This window comes from Pristis pectinata, chromosome 2 (assembly GCF_009764475.1).
Source record: "Pristis pectinata isolate sPriPec2 chromosome 2, sPriPec2.1.pri, whole genome shotgun sequence".
Classification (NCBI taxonomy): Eukaryota; Metazoa; Chordata; class Chondrichthyes; order Rhinopristiformes; family Pristidae; genus Pristis; species Pristis pectinata.
The window spans coordinates 70,429,711-70,442,179 of NC_067406.1; the positions used below are offsets into that span (position 1 = coordinate 70,429,711).

General features: G+C 39.0%; 1 protein-coding gene across 4 annotated transcripts in view; it reads left to right on the top strand.

The window, feature by feature from the left end:
• The window catches only part of arap2 (ArfGAP with RhoGAP domain, ankyrin repeat and PH domain 2), a 286,956-nt gene that overhangs the window by 138,145 nt on the left and 136,342 nt on the right, over positions 1-12,469 (top strand). For all 4 annotated transcript variants that reach the window (XM_052039500.1, XM_052039491.1, XM_052039508.1 and 1 more), the window contains 3 exons: positions 1,845-1,951; positions 8,577-8,776; positions 11,556-11,641. In XM_052039500.1, coding sequence (XP_051895460.1) covers positions 1,845-1,951; positions 8,577-8,776; positions 11,556-11,641 — 393 coding nt within the window. The remainder of the gene's footprint in view (positions 1-1,844; positions 1,952-8,576; positions 8,777-11,555; positions 11,642-12,469) is intronic.

The window sequence follows — 12,469 nt, forward strand, 5'->3', positions numbered from 1 at the left end:
ACAAATTGTTCTGTGTGATATTGTGCAGGTTGTTCTCTAGATAAGCGTTTTTGGCGTACCTGATTATTTAGACGTAATCACCCCGGGACCACATGGTTGTGCTTGGATGTGCTTGTTGTCCAATAGTTGATGGGCTATCAAAGAAAATCTCGTTAACGTGGCTCTGGGATATGTTGCGGAGAAAGTCCAAAATGATCAACAATCGTTTGTTCAGTTTGTAGAGAATTTAGCATTGATAGCCAATTAACATGGTATTTTCCGCAATTTGTTGTTTGGCCCTTTCAAGATGTAAATCTCCATAATTTTTTTGAGCCTTAAGGGTTAAGTTAGTTATACTTTTGTATTTTCTCTATTTTTCACTCATTGCTGACTTCCTTACACTCATTGATTCGGTGAAATGAAGAATGAACCACAGTGTCAATGGCTTTTAGCCAGGTGTGGTCCATGTGTGGTTTACAATCTGAAGTCGATACAGTGCCTCAAAAGTTTCTTTCTAAAATAAATTTGTGTTTTTAATTATTTGCTACTCCTTATTCACTGTCATATCATTCAATCTGATTTTCCCATCTATCTTTCCCAATGAACCTTTTGGTCCACTTAATAAGCTTTGGGTAATTTAGAACCTAACAGTGGATCACATTATGATTTTTGTGTGGCATTTTTTTGCCTTAAATAACAGCTTATAGACATGCACACACGTGCACTCTCTCTATTTTTCTCTAGGATCAAGGCATTATTGAAATACCCATACTTACAATTTCCAGATGAGTGCTATTTACAGAATTGCATTTAATTTAACTTTTTTCCTTTGGATTACTATTACAAACAGTAAACACGTGTATATGAAAGTAACAATAATGAACAGGAACCTTTAAAAGGAACAATAAACATGACCAGAATCCTTCTAGCCTCTTGATCATTGTACTGCTATGGCTGTTGTCCTCCTGAAACTTTGTGGTCAAGTGACATTTATTTTTATTAGTTCTGGCTTGTAGAAATGTATTTGGTTTGCAAAAATTGAAAAATGCATATTTTACAATCCTATGCTCATCCGTAAGCTGCTTTAACTCATTTCATGTTGATTCATATAATAAGCTTCAAATGAGGCATCTCGTTTTCAAACTCCAAATTGAAGTTTTATATTAACTCTTTGAAATCTTTGTTTTGGTGACATTTATCTTCATCACTCCTCTTATTAATGGGGATACCTCCTTCCATTTTGTCTATCCTTTTTTAGAGGTATTATATTCTGACAACCAAATTTACTAATGGTTCCAGATCAGACCGATGTTATGTTTGTTTTGTCTCCTTCCTTCCATGTATGAAGCTAAATGGCACCTTGACAGGCAGAAGTACCTTTTTTTTAATCCATACTTTGCTCATTACTAATTTATTTAAAAAAAGAATTTTGGAACAAATGCCTTGCTGCTCTCCTCCCTATCGTGGCTGTACTGTGGCATCTCAAAGAGTCCAAGCTGGAGTTATGGGACGTTATCTAACCTGGACATAAATTTCTATGGTGTCAAGGAAAAAAAGTAATTTGGGTTACTGACTATTGTTAAATGTTGTCTTGCAGTTGTCCCAAAACATTATACCCTTGGTGAGTTGCATCAAGAAACTGGGTTTTGATCCTTTTCCTCAGCAATTGTACCATGTTTTGGATGCACTGTTGTCATGTTCATTAACTCTGGAAGTAGCCTCAGCAATGTAGCTTGAACAGAGCTGCCCGATCTATTGGAACAAATGGTGAACTTTATTTATCGTTTTTGAAATAGATGGTTGATCAGATGCAGATAACCATTGAGTTATATTTGAAAATAAATGCTATTTTTTTTATTTTAAAGGATTTTAAAGCTGGAGTTGGTATTACAATGGTACACACAAATGTGGCAACAGTCAAAGACGTTGATCGTAAATGTTTTGAACTATCTACACCATTCCGAAACTTCAGGTAAAATGTTTTGAAATTACACTGAAATTAATTTGGGTTTTATCCCTCCACCTTGTATGTTGTCTAATGAAAATGCTTCACAACCAATGAAGTGGTTTCTGAAGTATAATCTCTGTCATAACCCAGGGGTAACAATGTGCATGATCCAAGGTCCTGCAAGCAGCAATGAGAAGTGATCAGTTGATCTCCTTTAGCTTTGTTAGCTGAGGGATAAATGTTGGTCAGGTCAATGGAAGAATGCTCTTGCTCCATGCTGGTACCATGGCATATTTTGCATCTGAAAGCTGACACCTGTGATAGTGAAACTTCAGCCAAGATAAAGTGTTGAGTTACTCAGAGTTGAGTTTGAACCATTTGAGGCATAACTCTCGGAGAACTTTCTGCCAAGTTATTCGCTGGTCATGAGCTAGGATGCAAAATGGGTGCCCAAAATAAAAAGCAAATCCTGAACAAAATAAATCTTACTTGCAACATTTTTCCTAAAATATGAAACTTAAAAAGGAAGTCTTAACCACACAATCCATTTCCATTAAATTTTATTGGATTCTTGGGCCCTATGCTTTTGCAACATGGATACTAATTTGCTGACATTACAAATGATAGTTAATTACAAAGTTTAGCACAGCTCAAAACATACTAATCTGTTAATTTATTTGAATTTCTGCTGCACTGTACATCAATACCATGGTGGACATGAACAACAGAAAACTAACAACAAAAACTCTTGGAGGCACTGAAGCAAAGATTCCTTAAGCAATAAAACCTAGGGTCCAAAGTAAATAGAAAAATGTAAAAAAAAATTAGAAACATGGAAGTTGGGAATAGGAAGTTGGAGGTGGTTGTGAGTGTGAGATACTTTACTCTGCTATCCATTGAGGTGATGGCTGTTTTGGGCTCTGTAGTGTCAGTTCCAGTTGTAACACAACTATAATTATACAGCTCTGTAAAGTTAATAGAAATCACCCATAATTTCCAGAGCTGTAAACTAGAACTGCATAGAGTGAATAACCTACTTCTTTTCCCCCTTGGGCACAGCAGCAAAGTGTGATTTTGAAAGCTACATAAAACTAAACGTTCTTGCAGCATTAGTTGGTAATTCTTTTATGAAAAAAATGTTTCAGCTCTATTGACATGTACTGAAATGAGAGCAAATGATTGCTTAAGAGAAGTGACTATTATATTGCTTAAGCAAGAAGTTATTTTTAAGAGGTGACTAGCTTGTGAGGACGTGTGAGGACATGTGAACCTAGCTCCTCAGAATCTTATTCTCCTCTACAATACAGGCATGTTCTGACAGCACATTTCTTTCATGTCATTTGTAAGGTATAAAACAGTCAGTATATTTCTTGGTTTTAAAAAAAAGAGGATCAGTAATATACATCAATTACCATATTCCTATTTCAAACACAGTCCAGTAGAATAAAATTAATGCAAAATAGATGGGAGTGAAGTGGGGCTGCTTAATTAACACACTAAACAAGCTCAGTGACAGTGTTGATTATGGAAATGCACTTCCTTCACAGCAACTACCCTTGAGACCTATGCACTAAGGTTCTGCAATGCTATTTTGTGCCATAATGTGTGCATTAAGAGTAAATCTCCTTTCTCACTGACTTTTGCCAGTACTTGTAATATTCTACATGTGGATGCATGTTGGCTCCCAGAAATGCGGGGAAGTCTGAGGAAGAGGAGCAATTAAAGGAAATTAACATTAGTTTAAAAAAATGTTCTGGAAAATATTAAGAGCCTGATAATCTGCATCTCAGAGTACTGAAAGAGCTAGCCATGGAAATAGTGGGTACATTGGTTGTCATCTTCCAAAATTCTAGATTATGGAACAATTCCTGTTAATTGGAGGATGACAAGTATAACCACATCAATTATAAAAGAAGGGAGCAACCAGAGAAAGGTTAGCCTAACATGAGTTGCAAAGAAAATGGATATGATAACAGGATTCATTAAATAACAATGGGATTAGACAAAGTCAGCATGGATCTATGAATACTGGAATTTTTAAAACATGTAGAATTGATAAGAGAAAACAAATGGATGTAGTGCATTTGGATTTTCAGATGGCTTTTAAGTCCCTTCTGAGAGGATAGACTGCAAAATGAAAGCTCATGGGTTTGGGGTAATATATTGGCATGGGGAGAAAATTAGTTGGCAGACAGAAGACAGTGTAGGAATAAACGGGACTGTCTCAGGGTGGCAGGCAGTGGCCAGATACCTCAGGGAATCAGTGCTTGAACCCAATCTAATCACAATACACTTCGATGATTTGAATGTGGGACTGAATATAATATTTTTAAGTTTGCCTATGATACAGAACTGGATGGGAATGTGAGGAGGTGCAAAGAAACTTTCAAGGCAATTTATACAAGTTGAGTGAGTGGGTGATTACATGGCATGCCCAGTATGACATAGATAAATGTGAAATTGTCTATATTGGTGGGAAAAACAGAAAGGCAGAGTGTTATTTAAATAGAGAGAGACTGGGAAATGTTGATGAACAAAAGGATCTGTGTGTCCTTGTACACTAGTCACTAAAAGGAGATGAACAAGGAGTTAAAAAGGTAAATAGTATGTTGGCCTTCACTTCAAGAAGTTTTGAGTACAGAAACAAAGGTGTCTTGCTACAATTATACAGGGCCTTAGTGAGGCAACACTTGGAGTATTATGCACACTTTTGATCCTCTTACCTAAGATGTCCTTGCCAATGATGGAGCACAGTGAAGTTTCTACACACTAATTTCTGGGTGGCAGGACTGCCATATGAGGCAAAATTGAGTTGAATAATATTCACTTGCATTTGGAAGAATGAGTGGAGATCCCATTAAATGTATGAAATTCTGACAGAGTTGGACAGTCTTGTATGCAGAGAGAAAATAAAAAAAAACTGCAGATGCTGGAAGTCTGAAATAAAGACAAAGTGTCCGAAACACTCAGCAAGGGAATTAGCATCTGTAGAAAGAGAAACAGAGCATGTTTCAGGTCAAAGACTCTTCAGGAGATAAGAAAAGATTTTTTCACCTGACTGGAGTGTCCAGAATGAGGGGTACAATCTTGGGTTCTTGGACAAGCAATTTGGGACTGAGATGAGACGGAATTTCTTCACCCGGGGGTGGTGACCTGTGGAATTCTCTACCACAGAGGCCTGTGAAGGCCAAGTTTCTGAATTTTTTAAAGAAAGGTGGAGTACTAGACAGATGGGGAGAGGGTAGATATGTAGTTTGAGGTAAAGGATTAGGCGTGATCATACTGAATGGGAGAGCCGGCTCGAAGGTCCAAATGGCTACTCCCATTCCTCTTTTCTAATAATCTAAAATTCTAATTTGTATGCAGCCTACATGATGCATTGTTATTAGTTGTTCTGTTTCACTATATAATGTGGAGCTAGACTTGTTTGTTTCCTAGTCTGGGCAAAGGGGTTGGGTTCCCAGTTCTGAAGATCATAAATAAACCTGTTAACTTATAATAAAAATTCTGCAGTTGTTATGGTAATATTTGATGCAGTTTACCACAACACAAGTCAGACCTCCTGTTGCCATTTTGAGACAACTTCTATGGAACCCAAGAGGCTCACCGAGGTATCTATCAAATTATAATATGATGACCTTGATATAAGCAGGGTTAGATATGATGAGATTTCTTTGTATAGAATGTTGTGGGGGCAGCCTGCAAGTGTCGCCACGCTTCCGGCGCCAACATAGCATGCCCACAACTTCCTAACCCGTGCTTTTTTGGAATGTGGGAGGAAACCGGAGCATCCAGAGGAAACCCATGCAGACCTGGGGAGAACGTACAAACTCCTTACAGACAGTGGCTGGAATTGAACCCGGGTCGCTGGTGCTGTAATAGCGTTATGCTAACCACTACACTACCATGCCTGCCTGCATGTTTGTGTGGGTAAGAAAATCAAAAAATCTGTGGATTCTGGAAATCTGAAACAAAAATGGAAAATACTGGAAACACACAGCAGATCAGTTAAGGTTTTGGGTCCAGATTTTGTTTCAGATTTCCAGCCTCTGCAGTTTTTTGATTTCTTGCTGTTAAGTCAAGGGTTGGTTTGGAGGCATGGATAGAAAGATGAGTATTTAGTATGTGGCAGATACTATGTTTTCTCATCTAGATTTTGGTTTCCTTTTGAAATTTAACTATTATGCTGAGTGGAAAGTTCAGATAGACCCAATATTTTGTATTGAGCCTATTTTGATGGAACATTGTAAAGCAGGTAGACATAGTTTACATGGTATTAGTATTGGTTTATTATTGTCACTTGTATCGAGGTACAGTGAAAAGCTTGCCTTGAGGGTAGCAGGCATGAGCGAGAGTCTGATCTGAAGTTTCCATTGTAAAATGATTTTGTAATGTGTTATGTGAAAAGCAATATAGTCCGAGCTTTGTCAGGTGCTTATATATTCCTCTCAACGGATCAAATGCTGAATATTGGAATTGTTCTTCATGTTTTTTCCATTATAATTCATGTTAAATTGTCCTCCTTTGCCAGAGGATGATACCTGAAGACCAATCAATCTTTTGTATTTGGCTAACTTGAGCAGCTAGGTTTTAGAATCTCTATTGTCCCAGTAAATGGCTAGATTCAAAGATACAAGAAGCCAAAAGGTTGTTTAGAGTTTTCAAATAGCTAAGCCGTGTTAGGGAAGGCAGAGAGAAATACAGTGGGACTGAAATTTAAACAGTGATAGGGATGTCAAACTGGGAATAGCATATTGGCCACCTATTGCACATCAATCCAATTTTCCTTTGCATTCACTATTTGGAAAAGGACAAATGGACATTGAGTGAAATAGGCAACAGTTCATTTGCTGCTGAACCACATGGGCAGAGGTGAAGGGACCAGGGGATGGGGTTGGTGGAGTTTAATTCTAAACTCCCAATGTCAGATGTAGGCCAGATATAAATTCTGAACTCTCAAACTGACCCCAACCTGTCCATTTAATGGATTGAGGTAAAGATTAGGCAGTCATCCTGCTTCCAGCAGCTGGGTTGGCAGTCTGCATATTTTGCCAAGACTGGCAGCCTCCCATTTAACTTGCCTTGCTGATTTAATGGTGGCTGACTGGCCTCATAAGCCTTGGGAAATGTGGCAGCTGAAGGGAAATGGGGGAAGGTCTTGGAGAGTTCATGCCAAGATCCTTAAAGTGGTCTTTCTTAGAAATTATTCAGTGTATTGTGCTCTAATGCCACAAACAACAGTGTTTTAAATAATGGTAGAATATTTTTGAAAACCCTCCAATTTCTCTGAATGAAGAGCAAGTGTAATACATTCCACATTGTCCAATTATTTATGGGATCTTTATAATTTTACTTTTATCCATGTATTTAGTGTAGGATTTTCTGGCAAGCAGCATTTAATGCCCCTTCCTAACTTGCCTTAAAGGGTGGTGGTAGGTCATCTTACTGGAGCTGTGCAGTGTTTGTAAAGAAGGTAATGCCTCCATTGCTAAAAACCAAAAAAAAGTTATTGGGCATTGTAAATCTGAAATAAAAATGGAAAGTGCTGAAAGTATTGGCGTCAGGCATCATTGTTGGAAAGAGAAACAGAGTTTCCATTTCAAGTCTGAGACCCTTCATCGAGGTCTCTTCAAGGACGATGTGGGATGGAGGTGAAGAGGGATTGCGCATGGTTTATCCAAGATACGTCCATACGCTCTGATTTTCCTTGAACAGATGCCTCTGAACTTGCTGCACTCTGTTCACTATGAACCTGATAGAGTCATAGAGTGATACACAGAAACAGGCCCTTTGGCCCGTTTCGTCCGTGCTGACCAAGATACCCAACTAAGCTAGTCCCATTTGCCTGTGTTTGGTCTGTATCCCTCTAAACATTTCCAATCCACGTACCTTTCCAACTGTCTTTTAAGTGTTGTTATTGTACCTGCCTCAACCACTTGCTCTGGCAGTTTGTTCCATATACACACCACCTTCTACGTGAAGAAGTTGCCCCTTGGGTCCCCTTTAAATCTTTTCCCTCTCACATTAAACATATGCGTTCTGTTTTTGATTCCATTTTCCTGAGGGAAAAAAACTGTGTGCATTCACCTTATCTATGTCCCTCATGATTTTATACACCTCTGTAAGGTCACCCCTTAAAATAAGACTGCCTGGGTACCCCTAGTTTTTCGGTGTCCTCATGCCCCACCAAATTTATTCCATTCTATCTTGACAATCCTTTCTGCCCTGGTCCAGAGTCTTCCCACATATATCTGTAACACTTTGAATACCCTCCACCACTTTGATAGTTTCCAATTTCTTGATCCCAACTGGTTCATCTTCATCATAGGCTAACAATCCCTTTACACCTCCTTTCCACATCGGGAAGGTCTGAGAGCACTTCACTTCTCCCTTGAATTGACACCCTGATGAAGAGTCTTGGACCTGAAATGTTAACTCTTTCTCTTTCAGACCTGACCCACTGAGTGTTTCCAGTGCATTGTTTTTTTTAATGCTATCAAGCTATTGGGTGGAATTTCCAAGAGTTCCAACTAAAGTTATTGAAGAATCAGCAATATCTTTTCAAGTTAGGGTGTTGTGTAACTTGAAAGGACTTATAGAATTCATGTTATGTCTGGTGTATATCTTTATTCTGATGATCTGGCTTCAGCTTCACAGCAGAATCTGAGCGAGAGAAACAAGAATGGATTGAAGCTATGCGAGGATCAATAGCAGAAAGCCTCTCAGACTATGAAGTGGTGGAGAAGATCTGGTTCAATGAGTCCAACAGAAACTGTGCAGATTGCCGAGCACCTGATCCTGAATGGGCATCCATCAATCTAGGAGTTGTCATTTGCAAAAAATGTGCAGGTAATAAAAAAAAGGCAAGGGGAAAGTGCACAAATCATATTATCTTATTTTGTACTGTTGAAAATATTTTGAATATAATCTTTTTCCTCCACAGAAATAGATCAGTACCCTATTTGTGGTTTGGCAGATGTATTTGCTGGAAATTTCTTTGCATGTTCTTATAATGGCTGCCATAATGTTGGTGGAATACCAGTATGGTCCTAGATTAACTAAGTTTCCAACAAAATAATGATTCCAGATCTGGGAAAACCCAAACAAATCCTCAGTAGTTACCTTTTAAGGATGCATTTTCTTGGGGTCAAACTTCCACTTGTTTATGCCAGTAACATCAGTGTATTCTGTTAGAATGAGCTGAACCAGTGCAGAAGGATTGGAAATTTTAAACTTAATTTTGTTAAACCCCAAACTACAGATGTTCACCTTTTTTGCGATCTTCACCACTGGCTCAGGATTCATTGCACACCAGAAGAGCTGCTTGTCAATGCAGTTTGAAATTCTGAGTGTGTGCTGATCCTCTCTTCATTTTCACAGGGCAAGTTTCTAAACTACTTCATATTATAATGACTTAATTTGCTGAAACTGATTAGTGTACAGCAGCTAACCACTGAGTGGAGTAGTAACTATTGTTTTTAGTAATTTTCTATGATTTCTGAATCAAGTCCCTCCCAAATGAAGCACTGGGCACTTAATTAAAAACGCTTTGTTGTTATGAAAATCATTTTCAGCACTACTAATAAAACTGAGCCAGGTTACTGTTCATAAACATTTATTAGTGAATGAAAAAAATGGATTTGTCATGTTGCATCAGCTGACTGAGGGTTTGACATTTGTATTTTTGCAAGTGGGTTTTATTGGATATCTAAACTGCATATTCTGGCCCATATTTTTGTACACCACATCATGATTGTAGCCAAAATGGAAACTATTGCCATTTTATCTGTTTTGCTGATGAGTCTCTCGTTTATATCATAGTCATAAAGCCTTCAATAAATTTTGTTCCGAATTAGTTAAATTTTTGATTTGCTAGTATTTTTCCTGTCTGTGGTAAAGATAGTTTAATTTCTCAGTCTAATGAAAAAAGATGCAAAAGGAAACATATTGAACCTTCAATGACTTTAGCAGGGGTGCAGTTTCATGTTTTTACAATGGTCCATTTTTCAAATTGGAATTCATTTATTATTGTCACTTGTACTGAGGTACAGTGAAAAACTTGTCTTGCATACTGTCCATACAGATGAATTCATTACACAGTTCATTGAGGTAGTACAAGGTAAAACAATACAGAATGCACAGTGAAGTGTCACAGCTATAGAGAAAGTGCAGGTAGATAATAAGGTACAAGGTCATAACAAGGTAGATTGTGAGGTCAAGAGTCCATCTTATCGTACTAGGGAATCGTTCAATAGTCTTATGTTATGTGGGATAGAAGCTGTACTTGAGCCTGGTGGAACATGCTTTCAGCCATTTGTATCTTCTGCCTGATGGGAGAAGAGAGAATGTTTGGGCTGGGTGGGGTCTTTGATGATGCTGGCTGCTTTACTGAGGCAGAGAGAAGTATAGACAGAGTCCACAGGGAGAGGCTGCTTTCCATGATGTGCTGAGCTGTGTCCACAACTCTCTGCAGTTCCTTGCGGTCCCGGGCACAGCAGTTGCCATACAAATCCGTGATGCATTCAGATAGGATGCTTTCTATGGTGCATCAATAAAAGTTGGTGAGTGTCAAAGGGGACATGCCAAATTTCTTTAGCCTCCTGTGGGAGTAGAGGCACTGCTGAGCTTTCTCGGCCATAGCATCTACGTGGTTGGACCAGGACAGACGATTGGTGATGTTCACTCCTAGGAACCTGATGGAAAGCTCTCAACCTGAGCACCATTGATCTAGACAGGAGCATGTGCACTGCCCCCCTTTCTGAAGTCAATGACCAGCTCTTTTGTTCTGATGACATTGAGGGTAATGTTGTTGTCATGACACCATGTGTCGAAGCACTCCATCTCCTTGCTGTACTCCGACTCATCATTATTTGAGATCGGGCCCACTACAGTGGTATTATCTGCAAACTTGTAGATGGAATTAGAGCAGAATTTGGCCACACAATCATGAGTGTATTGGGAATAGAGTAGGGGACTGAGGATGCAGCTTTGTGGGGCACCGGTGTTGAGAATAATCGTGGAGGAGGTGTTGCTGATTACGGTCTGTTGGTCCGCAATGAATGACACATGAATGATAGAAAAATAGGGGGCTATGTGGGAGGGAAGGGTTAGATAGATCTTAGAGCAGGATAAAATGTCGGCACAACATTGTGGGCCAAAGGGCCTGTACTGTACTCTGCTGTAGTGTTCTATGGTCAGGAAGTCAAAGATCCAGTTGCAAAGGGAGGTGTTGATTCCCAGGTCTTGGAGTTTGATGATGACTTTGCTTGGAATTATAGTATTGAAGGCAGAGCTGTAAGCAATAAACAATAGTCTAACATAGGTGTCTTTACTGTCCAGATGCTCTCGAGATGAGTGTAGGGCCAGGGAGATTTTGTCCGCCATAGACCTGTTTCAGCGGGTGCCATCTCCCTGCTCAGTAATAAGTTTTGGTTAAAGAATCAAAAATGCACTGGCACAGAAATTCAGTTCTCTTCAAATTCTTTTAACTGGGAACAGGTTTAATTGCACCAAAGAGTTTTCCTCAATCATAGGTCTTGAAATTTAGCAGTAAACAATTAGTTAAGTTTTGTTTATATCAATCTACACAGACATTCCTAAAATGTTGTTTGATTTTATTTTGATTCAGGTCAGCATCGATCATTGGGATCAAATATTTCCAAGGTTCGTAGTCTGAAGTTGGACATTAGTATTTGGAGCAATGAACTTGTTGAGGTAAGAAAACCATCTTGTATGAACAGTTGGATTAAAAGAATAAAAGCTTCTGTACAGATTGATGGAAAATAGGAGATATAAGGTTAAAAATAAAAGTACACTTGGACCAATAAGCTCACCCTTTTCTGGTTGATCCCAACCTTTTTATCCCCTTTTCTTCGGGTTCTTCTTGAGAAACAGGGATTCTATTGACCATCATATATCATATTTACTTTAATTTTGAGCTACTGTATGAACATAAACAATGATGAAAGTGGGAACGTGAGAGCAACAACTAATTTGTGTGGATGAATGGTAAAGGAACTCCTACATACCATCTTCATGATTTTGCAGACTTGCAGGATCCCTTCAAGCCTTTTCCCTTGTGAATATGTCCAACGTTCATTACTTTGGTCTCTCAACAGAGAATTCAGTATCATTCAGCCTTAATAATACATCTATGCCCTCCTTGCCAGGGCACCAATGCTCAAGACAAGAGGGCATGGCTTTAAGGTTATGGGTGGGAGGTTCAGGGGAGATGTCAGGGGGAGGTTTTTCAGCCAGAGAGTGGTTGGTGCATGGAATGCACTGCCTGGGATGGTGGTGGAGGCAGATACATTGGACAGGTTCAAGAGTTTGTTGGATAGGCATATGGAGGAATGTGAGATAGAGGGATATGCGGGAGGAAAGGGTTAGATAGTGTGAGGGTGGTTTGATGGATGGTACAACATGGTGGGCTGAAGGGCCTGTTTTGTGCTCTATGGTTCTATGGAAAGCCCATGATAGCTTTCCAAAGACCTGTTCATCAATGTTGTCTGCAATTAAATTAATCTATTGTTGTGTTTCCTT